Below are 23084 nucleotides of genomic sequence, written 5' to 3'. Positions count from 1 at the left end.
AATGCCATAAAGGCAACACATGAGTATAACAGTTAGAATGTTATGGTGAGGTTGTATAAGGCATTGGTCAGGCCGAATTTGGAGTATTGTGTGCAGTTTTGTTCACCAAATTATGGGAAGAATATTAATAAGGTTGAAAGAGTGCAGAGAAGGTTTACAAGGATGTTGCTGGGACTGGAGAAACTGAGTTACAGAGAAAGGTTGAACAGCTTAGGATTTTATTCCTTGGAGCGTAGAAGAATGAGGGGAGATTTGATAGAGGTATATAAAATTATGATGGGTATAGATAGAGAATGCAAGCAGGCTTTTTCCACTGAGGCTAGGGGAGAAAAAAAACGGAGGACATGAGTTAAGGGTGAAGGGGGAAAAGTTTAAAGGGAACATTAGGGGGAGCTTCTTCATACAGAGAGTGGTGGGAGTGTGGAATGAGCTGCCAGATGAAGTGGTTAGTGCGGGCTCACTTTTAACATCTAAGAAAAACTTGGACAGGTACATGGGTGAGAGGTGTATGGAGGGATATGGCCCAGGTGCAGGTCAGTGGGACTAGGCAGAAAAATGGTTTGGCACAGCCAAGAAGGGCCAAAAGGCCTGTTTCTGTGCTGTAATGTTCTATGGTTCTATGATTCTATCTCTTTAGGCTTGGGAATAGTGATGCAATAAAATGGTTTGTAGCTTTCTGGATTTGCAAACAGCTGATTATGTTGTTGCTGTCCAAAAAGCATAAAATCCATTATGTACACAACAAGCTCCTACAAACTAATAATCTATGTTTGTAAAGGGATGGTTATTGAAGTTGAATTCGAGCTTATTGGCACATAACACAGTTGCATTACAGGATTTGCCAGGAACATAAATTATCCTCTTCAGAATAATATAAAGAAACTTTAGGAAAACAGATGGGATGTCAGCAGAACGTTTTATGTGAAAGCAATGAAACACCTTCACTGGATTATCATCCTGTATTTTGTATTCAGGTTTCTAGAGCAGAGCAAACCTCTGAGCTAAGCAAGAGTGTAACCAAGAAACCTCAATATAAGAATGCAGGATATTCATGAGTAATCTAAGAATTTCATATTCACATACTTTACTTTTTCAGTTCCTTGCAAAGTAGCAAAATAGTAAAAGCTACCTTTCATGCAAGACACAAAATATAGATAAAGATGCGTTTGATAGAAACTATGTTATGTTATTTGTAATTAAGAATCAGATTTTCGCAGAACTATTCAACCAATTTTTGAGTCCTTATAAATTATTCATCTAATATTTTTCTATAAATAGCACAAGTAGTGAGTGTCACAAGTTTAATTATGTCTTAATTATGTACATCATAATCAAAATACTGCAGTTGAAAAGAATTGCTGGAAATAGTTGGCAAATCAAGTGAACTCTCAATGCACTTTCAAATGACTGGGACTGTCTTTTTATTCGTTTTTTTAACACAAGAAATTCTGCATATGTTGGAAGTCTGAGCAATATGTAAAATGCAGGAGGAACTCCATAAGTCAATCAGCATCTATGGAGGGAAACAAACAGTCTATGTTTCAGGCCAGAATCTTTCATCAAGACAGGAAAGGAAGGATATGCTTTCGCCTTGTGCTCAACCAGAGCTCTTTCCCATTACCTTTTATTCTGACTTCCCCCTTTCTTTCCATTCCTAATGAAGAATCTCAGCCCAAAGCTTTCACTATTTAGTTCCCTCCATGGATGCTGCCTGACCTGATGAGTCCTTTCAGCATTTTGTGTAGAGATGTTTTATTTAATAACATGAATTACTTTGCTTTAACAGGACTGGAGAGTTCATGTTGACCAAATGCACCAGCATAAAGAGGGAATTGAGACATCTCTTAAAGAGACAAAGGTATTACTTTATTCAAATTCAGATGTATAAATCTTAATCCTTAGTTCTCACAGATCTTTATTAAATAACCCAGCAAGCTGAAGTTGCAGAGTTAAAGCACACATGAGCACACACGTGCAGCTCACCGCTGGTAATTTTAATAATTGCTGGAAAAAGAAGAGCTAATTGCCCATCCTTAATTGCCATTGAAAAAGTACCAGTGAACTTTCATCTTGAATTTCTGCATTCCTTATAGTGATGAACTCCCAGATGTAAAGTCAGGTTAGTAAAGTCACTTGAAGAAAACCTGCAGATAATGGTTTGTTAGGTGCTTTCCACCATTGTCCTTCTTAATGTGAAGATGGAGCATTTAAAACACTTGATTGGAGTAGCTTTGCAAGTAACACGTATATTTTACAGATGCTACAAAATGGCATTCACAGTGCACTTGTGGTGGAGGTGTGGGATGTAGGAGGAGAAAATACACTCAGTGGCCACTTTTTTAGGTACACCTGTATACCTGGGGCTCAATGCAAATATTTAATCAGCCAATCATGTGGCAGTAACTCAATGCATAAAAGCATGCAGACATGGTCAAGAGGTTCAGTTGTTTTTTTTTTTCCAGACCAAACATCAGAATGGGGAAGAGAAGCGATCTCAATGACACTGACTGTGGAATGATTGTTGGTGCCAGATGGGGTGGTTTGAGTATCTCAGACACTGCTGATCTTCTGAGATTTTCATGCACAACAGTATAGAGTTTACAGAGAATGGAGCAAAAAACAAAAAAACGTCTAGTGAGTGGCATTCTGTGGGTGAAAATGCCTTGTTAATGAGAGAGGTCTGATGAGAATGGGCAGACTGATTCAAGCTAATAGAAAGGTGATAGTAACTCAAATAACCATGCTCTAAAACAGTGCCATGCTGAAGAGCATCTCTGAATGTACAATATGTGGAACCTTGAGTTTGATGGACCATGACTCAGTGACACTTTATTTAAATACCAGTTGAGAATTGCCTTTTGCCTAGTAGGCTTCATGACAATCTGCTCTAAAAAGCCATCTTGTGGGCATTCTACCAATTTCATCTCTTGGAACCCAGAACTAGCCTGATTGTCCCAATTTACCCATATATTTAAATCTCTCATGACTATCATAACATTGCCCTTTTTCCATGTTTTCTGTCTCCTGTTGAAATTTATATCCCACATCCTGGCTACTGTTTGAAGGCCTGTATATAACTCCCATCATTTTACCTTGCAGTTTCTTACTTTTATCCACAAGGATTCTACATCTTCCTATCCTATGTCACCTCTTTCTAAGGATTTGATTTTATTTTTTCCCAACAGAGTCACCCCAGCCTCTCTGCCTACATGCCTGTCCTTTTGATACAATGTGTATCCTTGGATATTAAGCTTCCAATACTGACCTTCTTTCAGCCACAATTCAGTGAAGACCACAATGTCATACCTGCCAATCTCTAACTGTGCTGCAAGATCATCTACCCTATTCTGTATATTGTGTACATGTAAATGTAACACCTTCAGTCCTATATTCATCACCCTTTTCAATTTTTGCCATCGTTTTCTCTTCAGCACATCTCACTGAATATAAATTTGTCCTATCATCTGCCTGTCCTTCCTCCCAATCTCATTACACACTGCATTTATTCATATACTAACTGTCCCATCTTCAGACTTATCACTCCAGTTCCCATCCCTCTGCCAAATTAGTTTAAACCAGGGGTTCCCAACTTTCTTTATGCCGTAGACTCCTACCATTAACTGAGGGGTTCATGGACCCCAGCTTGGTTTAAATCCTCCCCAACAATTCTAGCAAACCTTCTGCAAGGGTATTGGCACCCCTTGGGTTCAGGTGTAACCCATCCTTTTTGTACAGGTGATCCCTTCCCCAAAAGAGATCCAAATGAACCAAAAAGCTGAAGCCCTGTGCCCTGCATCTGTATTATCTGTATTATTCATCTGTACTATCATACTATTCCTGTCCTGACTACCACGTGCTATTCAGAGCAGTCCAGAGATTACAAATTGGAGGTACTGCTCTTCAGCCTCTTCCCCAACTCCCTATACTCACTGCATAGGATCTCTTCTCCCTATGTCAGTCATGACAGTGGAACCTCTGACTGTTCACCCTCCCTCTTGAGACTATTCTGCAACCACTCTGAGGCATCCTTGAAGCTAGCACCTGGGAGGCAAAACACCATCTTGGTGTCTCTTTCATGGCCAAAAGTACCAAATACCAAAATACCTTAAATACCAAGTCAAGATTATGCAAGCAAATGTTGCAGGCCACTTGTCCATAGTAATGGTTACTTGCTTTATTTGCTAATTCTGTAGTTTTTTTAAAATATCTAATTGCTAAATATTCTGTGTATTTGGAGAGCTACTTGGATAAGCTTCAGGATGAGATTAGTCGAACTCTGGAGAAAGTCAGCAGCAGAGAGAAATATATCAACAACCAGTTGGAGAATTTGATTCAAGATTTTCGAGCTACTCAGGCTCAACTAAGTGAGGTAACCTGTAATTCTATTTAATATCAATTTTTAACTTTGAATTCTTGATGATATTTGGTTAAAAAATTTCACTTCCTTCCAGGCCAAAGACCGATATCAACAAGGAAGTGGAGGAGTAACAGAACGGACCAAACTTCTGTCTGAGGTAGAAATCCTATCAATTGCAATAATATTTGGAGTTTTTTTTAAATCAAGAAGTTACTTACTCAAGCCATTCAACTTTAAATATCTTTCATTTAGTTTCGAATGATGCTTTTACACATGATATTACTCAAGCAAATAAATAAGGGATGTGGTAAGTGGTAACACATCAGGCAATATCTCATTGAATGGCAGACTAGATAGGAAGGGCAGAATGGCTTACTCCTGCTTCCCAAATACACCTCGGTGGAAGAGATTTTCAGCATTATGTTTTTGTTTTGTTTCTTAGTGCTCTTAATTAAGTAGAAAAAAATCTGCTAAGAGTTCCAATTCCTGATCATGACACAGCATCATATGTTGAAAAATGTGTGTTCAGTGACAAGATTCTTGTTTGCTGAATTGCCCCTTAAGAAAGATGACCAATATTTTTTTCATTATCACTTATCTATAATTGTGAAATGTTTAAGGTGTTGTTACATCTGTTACTTATTTTCATTTGGTCTGCTAAATATTTATTTGAATGCATATAAAATTTGTGCCATTATGGCTGTTTGGATGACCACACTAAGAATACATGAATTGACAAAATGTGGTGTTAAAGTTGGATGAATTAATAGTTAAAAATTTTCAGTCCTTCTAGGCAAATAGTATATATGCTTTGTATTTTGCTCCTTTTAATCATTTAAAAAAGTATTAGTGGATCTCAAATAATGGAGGTGTTTCTATAGATTTTTTTTAATATCTTGTGTGTGCAATTCTTTAAGATAAGTGAAGAATTGGAAAAAGTGAAACAAGATATGGAAGAAAAGGGAAGTAGTATGACTGATGGAGGTTAGTAAAGCTTGGATTTTATTCAATAATCTTGAAGAATGAATTTTAAATAATTATTATAAGGAGAGCAAGAAGATTCTATTTTTGAGAGGCTTGTTAGGATATGAAATGCTCCAGAAGAAACACTCATAAAATTCCACAATATTGCTTAAAGGGGGAAAAATGTAAATGTTTGTGAGGATAACAGCCAATGGTTCTTTCAAATAGCTTTGCTCATCTTTGTAAGTAGTATCTTCCAGCATAATTTATTTTCACTATGATTTCATAGATTCTTAAGTGTCTAATAAGATTAGTATCGGACCCACAGACTCTTTCACAGAGAGGGCATATGATGGCCAATGGGGCAAGTAGGAGTGTACTTTGTAATTTAGTCCACTCCTTCTGCCATGTAGGCAGAGGCCTGTGTGTGCTTCTGATACATAGCCTTTAGATTTTCCATACCATCTTGAATGCTCCTTCTTCACTTTGAGCAGTCACGAGTCAGAGATTTTCAGGAATCTGTGGGGATGTTCCAGTTGTTCAGGAAAGCTTTGAGGATATTCTTGAATCTTTTCCTTTGAATGCCTGAAAATCTCTTTAAATGACAGAGCTCAGACACTGTCTGCTCAGTAGTCCAATGTTGGGCATGCAAACATTAATCATCTGCATATTGCAGTTTAACTGCTTAGCATTGGGTAAGCTAGCTTCTGGGATTTAGTTGCCATTGGTTGAACTGCTTTCCATTATTTCTGAAAGTTATCCTTCCTCATATGAGAAGTTTGAAAATTTGAGCTAAGTACAAAATTACAGTGAGAAAAACTGTGAAGAGCATTGGACCAATGCCTTATTTGACACCAGTTTACACTACAAATTGTTGTAGACCTGTTGGTTAACATCTCAGCTTGAATACCATCTTGGGCAAGTTTCTCTGGGCAAACAAATTTGAGAAGAATGTCCTCTCAAATTGATGGAATCAAAGGTTTTAATGCAGTCAAAGAAGACTATGTATAGTGTCTGGCATCACTCCCTGTATTTCTTTTGCAATTGCTCTACAGAAAAGATCACATCCACTGTGCCTTGGGACTAATGGAATCCACACTGCGACTTCAAAAGTGCTGTTTTGGCAACTGTGAGGAGGTGGTTGAGAAAGATCTTGTCATGTTCCTCCTAGCAGACAACAGGGATCTCTGTAATTACTGCAATCAAATTGTCTCATTTCTTGTAAATATAAAGATGGAACCTCGTGCATTCACTTCATCTATCAAATGTTCTTAGGGTCACAGGCTTTGTGAAGGATCTGTGGTGTGTTTCTATTCCCTTGAATCAACCTGGTGCTTCCAATCCAGGAGCACTTTATATTTGTGGCTGGTTAGACCCTCGATTTCCTAATCATTTTCATCAAATCAATCCTGTTTCTTCTTGATAGAGAAGCCAAAGGTTGCTTCACATTTGCCGATTAAGGCAAACTTTACAACAGCTCCTGAGCCTTGGGGCTCCCATAGGCAAGAAGTCAGTTTCCATAAGAATAACCAGCTTTGTGAGGTCCTTAAGAGCTTCAGTATGTTGCACAGGGGGTGTTGGGGGAGGACCAAAATGCAAGACACAGACACTGAGGTAGAAGGAACAGGACTAGGTTTATCGAGAAAGCAAGGGAAGTCGGGAGGAAATGACGCTGGACATGGACACCGGCCTTGGGTGAGACAAGGACTCAGAGCCAGGGCATCCCTGAACATGGGTCTTGACTCAGGCTCGGAACCCGGATCCAGGTGAGGACTCAGTACTAGGAGCAGACTAGACACTTGATAGTACTGGGAATGCAAAGCCTTGACTGGGACTGGACAAGGTTCTAGGACTAGGCTTGGACTGGACGAAGAATCTCCAGCACAGGACAAGGAATCTCCAGCACCGGACTGGGTGAGGTACTCCTGGGCTGGGCGAGGCACATGGACTGGAAGAGGCACCAGAACTGGATAAGGACACGAAGCTCAGACTTGGACAGGGCTGGAACACGGCACCTGTACTAGGTCTTGGAACACAGAGATTTGGACAAGCACAGGAACACAGAACACAGAGCCAGGACCCCTCCTTGAGAACAGGATGCAGGGCCGGGACTCGTACACGGAACACGGAGCCAGGGCCCCTCCTTGGGAACAGGACGTAGGACCGGGACTCTTCTTTGACACGGACACTAAACACGGGGACACAAAGAGACAGTTCCAAACTCAACGATAGATAGTTCCTTATCTTGGCATGGCAAGGCTCCGGTCTCACTCCGGCGGTTGACCTTGTTGGTGATAAAGTCAAGGATGCAGGCGAGGTAGCAGGCAAAGATAACAGACGAAGATTACAGACAAAGGTTAGTGCCAAAGTAACTGCCAGGGATTTAGGGGGAGGGGGGAGAAAAACAGAGAAAAAACAGTCCAGTGACCAATCCCTGGTTTGCAGAGGTATTTATGTGCCAGCCTGAAACACGAATCAGGTTGCCTCAATGGAACCAGGGAAAAATTGGAAAACCTGGAATAAGGATTGATGGATCAGACCGTGAACCGGAATGCGGACTTCCATGGACCGGACCATGACACAGTATTAATTTTTTTGTGGCAATGCTTCTGCTGATGCTTATCTTTTGGGAGCAAAGATGATGGAAATGATATGTGGTCAATCCAGCCGTCATTGCCTGTCATGAAATGGGTGAGGTAGACTTTGCAGTTCTTCATTCAACTAATGACATAATTCAGCAAATGCCTATACTATCTAGTCATTTTATTGAGAGAGGTTAGCAGTCCCTAATTCTTTCTTGCTGATCATGCTCTGCTAAGGGGTTTGCCCCTCTCCAAACAGACACTGGAGCTTCTCAGAAAAATTGTCTGCCTTTGGGATGTAGATTGAGATTTTGTTGAGGTCAGAGTAGAAGTCTTATTTAAGGGTCAAGGGTCAGACATGAGTTCTAATGGCTATAGTGTATATGTTCTGTGTTAGAATGAGCCATAGAGTCAATGGAAAAACCATTATAGCCTGTTCTTTATTATGAAGCACACTCAGTGAAGGTCGTGTTCCTCTTGTGGCTTGTTCCTCCAAAAAGTGTACTCACCACATTGTTCTTTAAATTGGTGAACTAATGTCCTTAATGTCACACTAAGTGTGATAATATCATAGCAGATGAGTTCTTGAGCTTTGGTAGCAGAACAATGTTCAGATCTGTCATTATTGGGATGCCTATCGGGTCCTCTCATTACAAATCCTGATCTTCAAATCATGGAATGGTAGTTGCCTGTGCATGGTTTCTTTAACACAGGTAGATGTTGCACACCAGCTATCAGTAGATACACAGAGGAAGATCTTAACGTGGCCCCAAATTACTATAGGTCAGGCTCTGCTATATGAGTGTTAATGTTCCCAAATTAGTGGGCATACTTGTTGGTGCTGCAGAGTATCTGGGCTCTGGCATATATGACAGCATATATATATACTTGCTGGGCAGCACCTGACCACAGCCTCCCTCCTGCTTGTCTCTTACCCCTTCCCCATGCTTCTGAACAATGTTAATACTTCATTAGTAGGTCTGAAAACTTCAGAATCCTGCAAGGTTTGAAAACATTTCAACTTAAGAAGGTGACCATATTAAGCTTTGAAAGAATGTTTTAGCAACCCTGACCATTTTGTTTCTGTAGGCTGTATAGTTCAGTTTATTGCACTGTACTATGATAATCTGCTGGTGCTCTTTGAGCTTATATTACTTGTATTGGAATTTTACTGCCAGCTTACATTAACCAACATGCAGAATTATTTATCAATTCTTAAAATTTGAGATATTATATACAGTGCCTATAAAAAGTATTCACCCCCCCTCATGAAAGTTTTCATGTTTTATTGTTTTACAACAATGAATCACAGTGGATTTAATGTGGATTTTTTTTGACATTGATCAACAGAAAAAGACTCTTCATGTTAAAGTGAAAACAGATCTCTACAAGGTAATCTAAATTAATTACAAATGTAAAACACAAAATAATCGATTGTGTAAGTATTCACCCTCTTCAAGTCAGTATTTAGCAGATGCACCTTTGATAGCAATTACAGCCTTGATTCTGTGTGGATAGATCTCTTAACAGCTTTGCACATCTGGACATGGCAATTTTTCCCCATTCTTCTTTACAAATCACCGTTATAGACAGACAGATAGACATACTTTATTGATCCTGAGGGAAATTGGGTTTCGTTACAGTCGCACCAACCAAGAATAATGTAGAAATATAGCAATATAAAACCATAAATAATTAAATAATAAGTAAATAATACCAAGTGGAAATTAGTCCAGGACTGGCCTATTGGCTCAGGGTGTCTGACACTCCGAGGGAGGAGTTGTAAAGTTTGATGGCCACAGGCAGGAATGACTTCCTATGACACTCAGTGTTGCATTAAGCCTCTGGCTTAATGTACTCCTGCGCCCAACCACCACATCATGGAGTGGATGGGAGACATTGTCCAAGATGGCATGCAACTTGGACAGCATCCTCTTTTCAGACACTACCACCAGAGAGTCCAGTTTCATCCCCACAACATCACTGGCCTTACGAATGAGTTTGTTGATTCTGTTGGTGTCTGCTACCCTCAGCCTGCTGCCCCAGCACACAGCAGCAAACATGATAGCACTGGCCACCACAGACTCGTAGAACATCCTCAGCATCATCTGGCAGATGTTAAAGGACCTCAGTCTCCTCAGGAAATAGAGATGGCTCTGACCCTTCTTGTAGACAGCCTCAGTGTTCTTTGACCAGTCCAGTTTATTGTCAATTCGTATCCCCAGATATTTGTAATCCTTCACCATTCTTAGGTGACTTAGGTGCCATCATTCCTCCTAAGCTCCACCCTTTTAAAGTATACCCACAAGTTCTCAATTGGATTGAGGTCTAGCCTCTGACTTGGCTACTCCAGGATGTTAACTTTGTTGTTTTTAAGCCATTCCTGTTGTAGCTTTGGCTTTATGCTGGGGCTATTGTCTTCCTGGAAAACAAATCTTCTCCCATGTCGCAGTTCTCTTACACACTGCATCGGGTTTTCCTCCAGAATTTCCCTGTATTTTGATGCATTCATTTTGCCCTCTACCTTCACAAGCCTTCCAGGACCTGCTGCAGTGTAGCATCCCCACAGCATGATGCAGCCAGCATGATGCTTCACAGTAGGGACAATGTGTTTATGTTGATGTGCAGTGTTTGGTTTATGCCAAGCATAGCTTTCAATCTGATGGCCAAAAAGCTCAATTTTGGTTTCATCAGACCATAGAACCTTCTTCCAGCTGACTTCAGAGTCTCCCGTATGCCTTGTGAGGAACTCCAGCTGAGATTTCATGTGAGTTTTTTTCAACAGTGGCTTTCTTTTTGCCACTTTCCCACAAAGCTGCGACTGGTGAAGCGCCAGGCAACAGTTGTTGTATACAGTCTCTCTCATCTCAGCCACTGAAGCTTGTAACTCCTTCAGAATTGTCTTTGGTCTCTTGGTGGCCTCCCACCTTCACTAGTCCCCTTCTTGCATGGTCACTCAGTTTTTGAGGATGGCCTGCTCTAGGCAGATTTCCAGCCCCACCATATTCTTTCCATTTGATGATTGACTAAACCGTACTCCAAGGGATATTCAGTGACTTGGAAGTTTTCATGTATCCATCTCCTGACTTGTGCTTTTCAATAACCTTTTCACAGAGTTGCTTGGAGTGTTCTTTTGTCTTCATGGTGTAGTTTTTGCCAGGATACTAACTCAGCAGCAGTTGGACCTTCCAGATGCAGGTGTATTTTTACTACAATCAATTAAAACACCTTCACTGCACCAGTGATGTTTTGGTGTGCCATATTAAAGAGGGTGAATACTTATGCAATCAATAATGTTTTGTTTTATATTTGTAAGTATTTTAGATCACTTTGTAGAGATCTCTTTTCATTCTGACACGAAGTCTTTTTCTGTTGATCAGTGTCAAAAAAACATATTAAATCCACTATGATTCAATGTTGTAAAACAATAAAACATGGAATACTTTTTACAGGCACTGTATTTACACTTAGGCAGCTGAACACATTTAAATAAACAGTACTGTGCAAAAGTCTTAGGCGCATACAAATAGTTCGGGTGCCTAAGACTTTTGCGTAGTACTGTATTTGTCACTGTGGAGCGTAGAGCAAGTTTTTAAATTTGGCAGGAGCAAAGAATGTTGTGAATGGCAAGGGTGGATTGCCTCAGTATGGGTGTGGGACAGGTAGCAGAGAAGGAGTGCCAGGGGTTTTGATCTTTACAGAATGTCTCTAATACTTCCCGCTCTCTCCCTTCTTTCTTCCCCTTTTTCTTACCATGAATTCCCCTCTCCCTGTCCACACTCACTACTCTCAGCCCACAATAGAGACCCATATAACAAAACATGAAGTTACTATGGTACTATGCATAGCCTTAGGCACTCTAACTAACTCGGGTGCCTAAGACTTTTGCACAGTGCTGTATACTTGAAATTTATTGAGAAAGATTTAGAAAGACTGAAGGCTATGTACTAATATAAAATAAATAATTCAAGTGGATTGATTCCTTGGATTAATTGACACTTCTATTTTCAGCTCCATTGGTGAAAATCAAGCAAGCTTTGACTAAGCTGAAACAAGAGATAACTCAAATGGATATCCGAATTGGAGTTGTGGAGCATACCTTGTTACAAGCCAAACTCAAAGAGAAGTCAAACATGACCAGAGACATGCATGCAACCAATATTCCAGAAACCACAATAGGTGGTTATTGACTTCCAATATTTATGTACAAATCATAACTTTGTCTGTTAGTACTGTATTGGAAAATTATTGAATTTTGTGATCTACCTGAGGAACCAAAGGTTTTGAATTGTTGGTGCAAGATAACTTCAACAAATCACAGTTGCATTATATTTACATAGATTTATCAAAATCAAAATACAAAGTCAGTTTAAAATAGTGCCAGTGCTCTGTTCATTTACAAAATCAATATTCAGCAAATCTTGCACTTCATATGTTATCAGCAGGTCTTTTGCCCTTAGGCTCATATTCCTAATGTTTTATTAAATACTCATTCCTCAATTACTGACTCTCTAAACAAAATTGAAATGACTTTAAACACATTGCAATGAACTATTGCAGTTTTGTTAAGAAACTTAAGTATTTCTAAAGAGTTTCAATAAATGCCTCAAAATCTAATATTTCCTTTATAAGCAGCACTGGCTCTCTTTAAGCATTATGAAGCTTATCTTAAATTCAGTATTTAATCCATACACAATTATAAAATTAACCTCTATTTTCGAGCTCTTTGCTATTACTTTCTTGAAGCACTTCCTAATGTACATTTTCCATCCATAATCTTCTTTATTACTTTAACATTAATTTCATGACTGGCTTTTTGAATTGATCTAAATATAAAGTAAATGTACAGTGAAAATTTTTGTAGAAATTGTATATAATTAACTCTCTAGTTTTAACTTGCAGTTAACATTGCAAGCATTGCAGATGTTTTAGGCATTTTATAAATACGTATTTGCAATTTTGTAATCTTTGAATACAATTATTTTATCAATAAAATGTTATCTGTTGAGCCAACTCTGCATATTTTTGGAAACAGCATGTTAACATCGTGTTAACCAACTTTTAAACAAAAATGAAATCATATTAAAGATTGTTTGGTTGTGAAGGAGACCTATATAACTTGAAATTTAGGAAGTCCATCCAGCAGTTAACAAACTGCATTTGTTATAATTTAAAATGCAATATGTATTCAGTATTATTCAAAAATGTAAAATGTATTTGATAACAGCTTCAATCATCAGCTGAAGCCCCAAGTCTTCATAGTTCGCAATTGATGCTCTTCCATTCATGCTGGGGCTGTTGACAAATAAAACATGGAATAATTTAAATGGAATTTTATCCAAATTTGCTTTATAAAATCTGTAATGTGTTGTTTATAGTTAGTTATTTCATCACATTGAGCTTCTGAACTTGAAAATAGAGCCAGCGTAATACTGCCCTGAAGATGCTCTTTATGAAACCAAGCAGTCAGAATTAAGAGCTATTTCACTTTAGACAAGTATAGCAGTACCAAATCTGTGAAACGGTCGTAGAACATGCAACGGTTGCTTAAAATGGAATATTTGTTCGGACGCAACTTTTCATTCACTTGAACCTAATATTAAAACTTGGGTTAATTTGAAGGACATGGAACAGCAATAATCCATGCTGCAGAGCGAGAGGAAAATATCTATTTTTAGGTGCTATGACCCGATTCTGCTCCTTTCTTTACCTCAGTGCTAGATACTTCATTCCCACTGACGGAAGAAGCCCGTATGGTTCGAGATGAATATGGTTCCCAACGCTAGGAGGCGGTTGCGCAGACAACGAAGCTCCCAGCGTTCTGGCCACGGAATGTTATTTTTTGAGTGGAGCAGCAAGTGCTGAAAATGGAGGGATACCGGAGCGACATGGGATGAGACATCCCGACCACCTGGGGAAAAATGTGGGAACCGCACAGAATTATAACCGTCCTTCCCCTTTCAAAGTCGCATTGTTCCAGTCAAAAAGTTTTAAAAGAAGCAGTTGTGGTTTTGATAATATTTGCGGCGACTGTTTATGGATTGTTCCTCTTTTTGCACACGTCAGGTATGTAACTATTTCACGTTCAGCTCATGTCCGTCTGAACATACAACCTTGGTGAATTTGAACAGGATATGTTCGTTACATTTGCCTGCTTTTTATTGGCAAAACGGAAGAGGCGAAATCGGGTCAGAGGGACGTCAGCACCAAAGGGCTGTTAGACTGTGCAGTACTGTACAGTTTTGATATAACTTTCTAAAATGTTAGGAAATAATTGTCTTTGGGAATATCAAAATATACCATTTTAATTATTTCAGCACAACAAATGATTTGGAGAGGGTACCGAAAACGTTCACGAGAATTAGAGAGTATTAGCCAGGATTACAAATTTGAATTGTTTTCTCTGCAGTGTCAGAGATTGGGGGGAAATCTGACAGAAGTATATAAAGTTATGAGAAGCATAGAAAAGGTAGATAAAATACTCCCCCCCCCCCCAGTTGGAGAGGGTAAAGCTTTAAAGTAAAAGGGTAAAAGTTTTATTGATTCAGGGGTCTTGTAGGCTTGCTACCATTTAATTGACAATCCCCAGCTTCCCTTGAGAAGGTAGTGATAGATAGCATGCCTACTTGAATTGCTGCAGTGCTTGAGTTGTGGGTATGCCTGTTGGGAAGGGAGTTGCATTTGACCCAGGAGATTTAGGAGGCTGTTTTTTAACACGGAGTAGTTGGAGACTGGAGTTTGCTGCCTGGGAAGTGGTGGAAGATGATATGATCCTGATATTTAAGAGACATTTAGAAGCATGAAAAAGCAGGGAATTGAGGGAAATAGACTATGTGCAGGCAGATGTGTGGTTTCATTTGGCAGTGTGGTGACACAAAAATCAAGGCCCTAAAAGAGGCTGCTCCTGTGCTGTACAACTCAATATTCCACGTTCCTCAATACCTGACCTTTCATGGATAATATCCTCACTGCTTTGGTGTTCCCAAAATGCATCACCTTTCACTTGTCTGAATTAAATTTCATCTGCCATTTTACCCATTTTCATTCACACATTAATACCTATCCACAGCCCTGGACCATCTTCCTCTGTATTAATGGTTCTATCAACCTTGGTGCCATTCATGAACTTACAAATCTGTTATCTACATCTGGATCCAAGTCATTCATGTATATTACAAACAGCACAGATTTCAGTATTAATCCTTATGTGACACAACTAATCATGTAATCCGATTGCCAAAAACTCTGTGCCACTGCCATCTGTCTCCTATTTCCAATCGCATAGGCCCTAACATTTTGAACCAGTGTCCTTTTCAAAGGCCCTGTAAATGGCATCCACTGCTCTGCCTTCATCAACACACCTTGTTACAAGTTCAAATTGTTCAGGTAAGATTTACCTTTGATAAAGCTATGTTGGCTGTAGCACAGGAATAGACCCTTTGTCAGAAAGTATCTGTATCAAGCATGATGCCAAATTAAATTAATCTGCCTGCACATGGTCCCTGGCTCTCCATGCCCTGTATTTTCATGTGACTATCTATCTGAAAGCTGCTTGAATGCTACCATTATATTTGCTTCCAGTATCAGTCCTGACAGAACATTTCAGGCACCTGCCACTCTCTGTGTTTAAAAGAATTCTTGCACCACCCATCCCCTTCAGACTCATCCTCTGACCTTAAACCTTTGTCCTCTAATATTTGACATTCCTACCAGTCAGTATAACTCTTCCACCAGTACTGTATGTCTTTTACGGATGGGCAAGGCAATTCTGAATCCAAACTACCAATTTACCATGGATCCAGTGCATTTTAATATTCCTGACCAAACTTCCATGAGGGACCTTTATTAATGTCCATGTTCCCTTCAAGATGGCGCCAATAAAGGGTGACTGCATGCAGTTCCAATGGGAATAATCAAATATTTCTGTTCAGGACTACTACAGCTAATATCCACACTCACAGCCATGGGTACTTCAGTGAGCAACATTTTTTTAAGACGTTTAAAAAAAATATCGACACTCATAATGGATGGATCCTGGACCGCAGACTCAGTTTGCAAATACAGTTCACTTTTAAGAAAATGGAAGAGCGGAAGCTGAGCGAGCTAAGGTACAATTGAAACGCCAATTCTTGAGATGCTCCCCCTCCCCCACAATTTCGACTTCCCTGCTGGCAAATATACAGTCTCTGGAAAGTAAAATTGAAGCCCTCAGAGCTCAATTGCTGTACCAGAGGAACATCAGGAACTGCTGTTTACTTTGTTTCATGGAAATATGCTATCCCCTGCAGTTTTAAACACAGTGCTGCAGCTCGATAGCTTTACCATCCTTCACAAAGTCAGGCAGCTCAGTCCTTTAAAGGTAGAGAAAGTGGAGTGTGCTATATGATTAAGTCATCGTGATGCACAGGCTCGGTGGTTCTCTCAGTCCTGCTCAACCAACTTGGAACATCAAGAGATCAAATGTTGTCCTTTTTATCTACTGAGGGAGTTTTCTGCAAACATCCTGGTGGCGATGTACATTCCACCTCAGGCCAATGTCAGGCAGACACCGGAGGAGCTAAGCTCCATAAACAGCAGGCACGAAACAGCGTGCCCTGATTCTCCCCAACTTCCCGCTGCCATAACAAGGATAACTATCTCCTTGTCCTTTCCTACCATCCCACTAGTCTCCACATCCAGCACATCATTCTCTGTAACTTCTGCCTTCTTGAACAGGATCCTACCACTAAACACATCTTCCCCTCCCACCCCACACCACTTTCCGCAAAGATCGCTCTCTCCGTGATTCCCTGTCCACCCTTCCCTCTCCACTGATCATCCTCCTGTTGCTCTTCCCTGCAAGCAGGACAATTGCTGTATTGGTCCTTACCTCCTCCCTCACCACCATTCAGTGCCCCAAACAGTCCTTCCAGATGAGGTAACACCACTTCACCTGCATCATCTACTGTGGGCAATGCTCCCGCTGCCGCCTTTACATCGGTGAGACGGAATGTAGATTGGCAGACCACTTTGTCAAGCACCCTTGCTCCATCCACCACAACAGGTGGGTTTTCCTAGTCGCCACCCGTTTTAATTCTACTTCACATTTTCATTCCAACATGTTGATCCATGGTCTCCTCTACTGCCAAGAAAAGGCCATTGTCAGGTTGGAGGAGCAGTACCTCATATTCCAAATGGGTAGCTGCCAAACTGACAGCATGAACATTCATTTCTCTAACTTCTGGTAATTCCTTCTCTACCCCCCTTTTCTTTCTCAATTCCCCATTCAAGCTCCCCTCTTACTCCCCCTTTTCCCCTCACCTGCCTATTACCTCTCTCAGGTGCCCCTCCTTTTTATCTTTCTCCAATGGCCCATTCTCCTTTCCTATCACATTCATTCTTATTAACCAGCTATCACCTCCCAGTTTCTCACTTCATCCCCCTCCCCCACCTACTCACCTTCCGCCTCACTTGGCTTCACCTATCACCTGTTAGCGTGTACTCCTTCCCCTCCCCCCACCTTCTTATTCTGTCTTCTTCCCCCTTCTTTTCCATTCCTATGAAGAGTCTTGGCCTGAAACGTTGACTGTTTATTCACTTTCATTGATGCTGCTGAATTCCTCCAGCATTTTGTTTGTTTACTGGTCTTATCAGACATTAATCCACAATGGTGTAATGCAGAGATTTGCAAGGACCTCTGGTGTTTGTGCTATACTGCATGTTAACAACTTGTTGGATGGAGGAGATATGATTAGCAAGTTTGCAGTTGGCATGAAAGTTGGTGGAATAAAGGAGGTTGCCTAAGGACACATCAGACTATTGATCAGATGGAAAGTTGGGTAGAGTCTTGGCAGATAAAATTTTATCCTGATTTGTAAGATTACGCATTTTGAGAAGTGGAATAGGGAGAAGAGATGTATAGTAAATGATCGGGTGATCAGTGGAACAGTGATCAGTTCAAGTCAATAGTTCCCTGAAAGAGGCAATACAGGTAGATAAAATGGTGAAGGAGGGACAATTGCCTCCGTAGCTGATGGTATAGCATATGAAATTTTGAATGCTGTGTTTCAACTTTAAAAAGCACTGTTTGGATTGTAATTGGTGTTCAGTTCTGGTTGTCAATTATAGAAGGAATGTGGTTGTGTGGGGAGTGTGCAGAGGTGATTTACTACTATTGAACACTGGACCTTTTCTCTGCTGACCCTTTTGACACTTGGAGATCATCACCTGTATTGGAGTAAGTAGGTAGTGGAAAAGCTTTTAAAAGGAACATGTACAGACTCCACGGGCATTATATTTCAATTAAGGTGAAGGGTAGCTCTGCTGGTGAAAGATATCAAGGCACCAGTAAGGAAAAAGAAAGAAGCATACATTTCATGGGCACAATTGAATCACTTGACAAATGTAAAAAAAATTGCTCAGGCTTAATAAGGAAATCAGAAGGACAAAAAGAGAGAGTGAGATGGATTTAGCACGCAGGGTTAAGATAATCATTGAAGGTTCTTCAGTTATGTTAATAGTAAAAGAATGACTAGGGAGATATAAGGTCCTCTCATAGCTCATTAGAGCTCCCTAAGTGTGGAGCCACAGGAGATGGGTGAAACTTTTAATGTCTATTTCTCCTCGGTGTTTACCGAGGAAAATACTGTAGATGTCAAAGAAATAAGGGTAGTGAAGTTTTGGATCATATGCATTTTACAGGGAAGGAAGTATCTGCAGCCTTGTAGCACATTAAGTTAGGCAGATCCCCAGAACCTCATGGGAAGCCAAGGAAGAAACTTGTTAGAAATATTTGCTTGGAACTTTCTGAAGTTCCAGAAGACAAGGGGATAGCTAATATTATTCCATTTTTGAAGAAGGAAAGCAAGGGCAGACGGGTGAGCCTGACTTCAGTTGTAGGGAAGTTACTGGAGGGAGTTCTGAGGGACAGGTTCTATCTTTTCTTGGATAGTCAAAGTCTGATCAGGAATAATCAGCATGGCTTTGTGCATAGCAGCTCATGTCTGACTAATCTTTTAGAGTTTTTTGAAGAGGTGACTATAGGGATAGTTGAAGGTAAAGCAATAGATTTAAGTTCAAAGTGAATTTATTATCAAAGTGCGTATATGTCATCATATGTAACCCTGAGATACTTTGTTTCAGGCATATACAAAAAAAAATCACAGAAATATAATAGAATCAATGAGAGACCACACACAACAGCACAGACAATCAACCAGTATGCGAAAGAAACCACTGTGCAAATACAAAAGAAAAAAAACCAGGCTGAATACCCTTATCCGAAATGCTTGGGGCCTGTTGTGTACCGTTCAGCTGGGTCTTCCAACATAAAGAGACAGACTTCACCAAATTCAGAGTGATCACATTATTAATGCATTTATTATTTTACTTGCAAGGGGAGGTATACTCCCAGCCAAGTTTCATCTGGAAGTATATCTCCGCCTCTTCTGCTTCAACCAAAGTACTTTTAGACTTCTTTTGCAAAGAACAGTGATTAGTTTGCTCAATTCCATGGAACAGTTGGATCTGGTTGTGCAGGTGCACAGTTCATTGAAAGCAATACTCAGGTGGAAAGGGTGCAGAAGAAGGCACTTAGCTGCTGGCCTGTATCAGTCAGGACATCAAGTTTGCAAGTAGAGAAATTATGCTGCAGTTTTACTGTCAGGGGCCACTTTATCAGGTCCACCTGTACACCTGTTCATTAATGCAAATATCTAATCAGCCAATCATATGTCAGCAACTTGATAACATAATCCACAGAAGTATGTGGACATGGTCAAGAGGTTTAGTTGTTGTTCAGACCAAATATCAGAACGAGGAAGAAATGTGACTTTGACCATGGAATGATTGCTGGTGCCAGACGGGGTGGTTTGAGTATCTCAGAAACTGCTGATCTCCTGGTGCTTTCATGCACAGTGCTCTTTAGAATGGTGCAAAGGACAAACAAAATAATCCAGTGAGCAGCAATTCTGTGGGCGAAAGTGCCTTGTTAATGAGAGCGGTCAGGGGAGAATAACCAGACTGTTCAAACTGATCAGAAGGTGACCGTAACTCAAGTATCCACACATTACAACAGTGTCAAACCTTAAATTAAATGGACAAGTGCAGCAGAAGATCCCAGATAAGGTGAGGCGTCACCTGGAGTATTTTGTACAGTTTTAGTCACCCTATTGTAGGAAGGACATGGTCAAGCTGGACAGGATGCAGAAGAGATTTACAAGGACGTTGTCTAGATAAGAGGTATGAGTAACGGGGAGAGATTAGCCAGGCTGGATCTCAAACTCCTGGAGTGCAGGAGAATGACAGCATAGAAGTTTATAGAATCCTGAGGATAACATGGATGATGAAATGCTTTTCCCAGGGTTACCGTTTGACTCTTAACAGCTAGTGAAATCACTATGTCAACTGCATAAAAATAGTTTTGATAAGTAGTTCGTAACCATCTGATATCATTAGTCTCTTATCACTTTAGATTTGTATATCTCTGACGCTGTGTAGTTCTGGAATTCTTTGTTTTAATTTTAGTTTTTCTGCATTTGTTGCTTTTCAATTACATTTCATTTTCCTGTATTTTAAACTCTAGTTAATTGAAGTCCATAGACTGCTTACTCTTTGAAGTTGATTTTCCAATTAATAGTGTAAACAAATTATCAGCTACCATGCTTGGTCTTCATTGATGTTAAATTTTACCTTTCACATGCTCAAGAATCCATAAAGCTTCCACTAGATTCTGTTTTATGCACTTGGAAAACCTTACAGTATATTGTGCTGATGTTAATTGACAGTGGAGTTTTCACTTGCTCCTGTTGCCATGATCTTGCCCCATAAACTTGAAATGTTCTCCCTTTTAAGTACATTTCGAAGTAACATTACATTATTTCTGACAATGAATATATTAACTTTTTAGACAGCAATTTAAGAGATCATAACAACTCACATGGAAGGGAAGAAAACAAACCTTCTCCATGGTCCCCGCTGGTATTTTTTCCAGTTATCCTAAATCTGCATCCAACTTCAAGTTTAATATCATGGTCATACATAAATGCCATGAAAATTAACTTTTTGCAGCACAGTACATGACAAACACAATAAGCATAACTCAGGTGAGACAGGAGAACTTGTATTGTAAGCATTTATGGGTGGAACTGAAGAATAAGGTATAACACATTAATGGCAAACACGAGGAAATCTGCAGATGCTGGAAATTCAAACAACACACACAAAATGCTGGTGGAACGCAGCAGGCCAGGCAGCATCTATAGGGAGAAGCACTGTCGACGTTTCGGGCTGAGATCCTTCGTCAGGACTAACCGAAAGGAAAGATACTAAGAGATTTGAAAGTAGTGGGGGGAGGGGGAAATGCAAAATGATAGGAGAAGACCGGAGGGGGTGGGGTGAAGCTGAGAGCCAGCCAGGTGATTGGCAAAAGAGATACAGAGCTAGAGAAGGGAAAGGATCATGGGATGAGAGGCCTAGGGAGAAAGAAAGGGGGAGAGGGGAGCACCAGAGGGAGATGGAGAACAGGCAAAGAGTGATGGGCAGGGAGAGAAAAAAAACTAAATATATCAGGGATGATGTAAGAAGGGGAAGGGCATTAACGGAAGTTAGAGAAGTCAATGTTCATGCCATCAGGTTGGAGGCTACCCAGCCAGTATATAAGGTGTTGTTCCTCCAACCTGAGTGTGGCTTTATCTTGACAGTAGAGGAGGCCATGGATAGACATATCAGAATGGGAATGGGACGTGGAATTAAAATGTGTGGCCGCTGGGAGATCCTGCTTTCTCTGGTGGACCGAGCGTAGGTGTTCAGCGAAACGGTCTCCTAGTCTGCGTCGGGTCTCACCAATATATAAAAGGCCACACCGGGTGCACCGGACGTAGTATACCACACTGCATGAAGCTGAACAAATGCTACACCTGCCCTTACTTCCTCCCTCGCCACCATTCAGGGCCCCAGACAGTCCTTCCAGGTGTGGTATACTGCGTTCAGTGCTCCCAGTGTGGCCTTTTATATATTGGGTAGCCTCCAACCTGATGGCATGAACATTGACTTCTCTAACTTCCGTTAATGCCCCTCCCCTTCTTACACCATCCCTGATATATTTAGTTTTTTTTCTTTCTCTGCCCATCACTCTGCCTGTTCTCCATCTCCCTCTGGTGCTTCCCTCCCCATTTCTTTCTCCCTAGGCCTCTCGTCCCATGATCCTTTTCCTTCTCTAGCTCTGTATCCCTTTTTCCAATCACCTGTCTGGCTCTTAGCTTCACCCCACCCCCTCCGGTCTTCTCCTATCATTTCACATTTTCCCCTCCCCCTCCTACTTTCAAATCTCTAACTATCTTTCCTTTCAGTTAGTCCTGACGAAGGGTCTCGGCCTGAAACATCGACAGTGCTTCTCCCTATAGATGCTGCCTGGCCTGCTGCATTCCACCAGCATTTTGTGTGTGTAACACATTAATGGGGCTATATCATAGACCACCCAACAGTCCACAGGATTTAGAAGAACAAATTTGTGGAGAGATCATAGACTGTTGAAAGAAACGCAGAATTGTTATAATAGGTGATTTTAACTTCCCACATACTGATTGGGAATCCCATACTGTAAAAGGACTAAATGGGATAGAGTTTGTCAAATGTGTTCAGGAGTCCCAAAGAGAGAGAGTGCGATACTAAATCTCCTATAATGGATTGAGACAGGGCAGGTGACAGAAGTTTGTGCAGAGGAACACTTTGCATCTAGTGATCATAATGCCATTAATTTCAAAGTAAAGATGGAAAATATAGGTCTGTTTCTTGGGTTGAGATTCTAAATTGGAGAAAGGTCAATTTTGATGGTTTCAGAAAGGTTCTGGCAAGTGTGGATTGGGACAGGCTGTTTTCTGGCAAATGTGCACTTGGTAAGTGGGAACTCTTCAAAAGTGAAATTTTGAGAGTACAAAATTTGTGAATGACTTCTGAGATTTAATGCAGACAATTGTGCTGCGTTGGACTTTGGGAGAACAAGCTGGTATAGGTCTTATGCAATGAGAGGTAGAACACTGAGGAGTGTGGTAGAACAAAGGGATCTGGGAATACAGGTACATAATTCATTGGAAGTGGTATTACAGGTAGATAGGGTCATAAAGAAAGCTTTTGGCACATTGACTTTCATAAATCAAAGTTCTGAGTACAGGAGTTGGGATGTGATGTTGAAGTTGTCTAATTTG

At 40.5% G+C, this 23084-nt stretch overlaps 2 protein-coding genes across 8 annotated transcripts in view; both read left to right on the top strand.

The window, feature by feature from the left end:
* Positions 1 to 13186, top strand: part of ift57 (intraflagellar transport 57 homolog (Chlamydomonas)) — a 34888-nt gene extending 21702 nt beyond the window's left edge. The window contains exons 7-12 of one of the 3 annotated variants that reach the window (XM_073054462.1): positions 1787 to 1858; positions 4238 to 4369; positions 4452 to 4514; positions 5275 to 5341; positions 9253 to 9294; positions 11914 to 12041. In XM_073054462.1, the coding sequence (XP_072910563.1) occupies positions 1787 to 1858; positions 4238 to 4369; positions 4452 to 4514; positions 5275 to 5341; positions 9253 to 9272 (354 nt within the window). In that variant the 3' untranslated portion in view covers positions 9273 to 9294; positions 11914 to 12041. Of the gene's footprint in view, positions 1 to 1786; positions 1859 to 4237; positions 4370 to 4451; positions 4515 to 5274; positions 5342 to 9252; positions 9295 to 11913 lie in introns of all 3 variants that reach the window. The other 2 variants (XM_073054461.1, XM_073054463.1) reach the window with 2 other exon arrangements.
* A 510-nt stretch (positions 13187 to 13696) lies between these two features.
* LOC140732190 (zona pellucida-binding protein 2-like) overlaps positions 13697 to 23084 on the top strand; it is an 81658-nt gene continuing 72270 nt past the window's right edge. For all 5 annotated transcript variants that reach the window (XM_073054457.1, XM_073054455.1, XM_073054454.1 and 2 more), the window contains exon 1: positions 13697 to 13968. In XM_073054457.1, coding sequence (XP_072910558.1) covers positions 13824 to 13968 — 145 coding nt within the window. In that variant the 5' untranslated portion in view covers positions 13697 to 13823. The remainder of the gene's footprint in view (positions 13969 to 23084) is intronic.

Source organism: Hemitrygon akajei, chromosome 8, assembly GCF_048418815.1.
Source record: "Hemitrygon akajei chromosome 8, sHemAka1.3, whole genome shotgun sequence".
Lineage (NCBI taxonomy): Eukaryota > Metazoa > Chordata > Chondrichthyes > Myliobatiformes > Dasyatidae > Hemitrygon > Hemitrygon akajei.
Note: the sequence above shows the minus strand (reverse complement) of the source record. Positions and strands in the feature narration are given on the sequence as shown.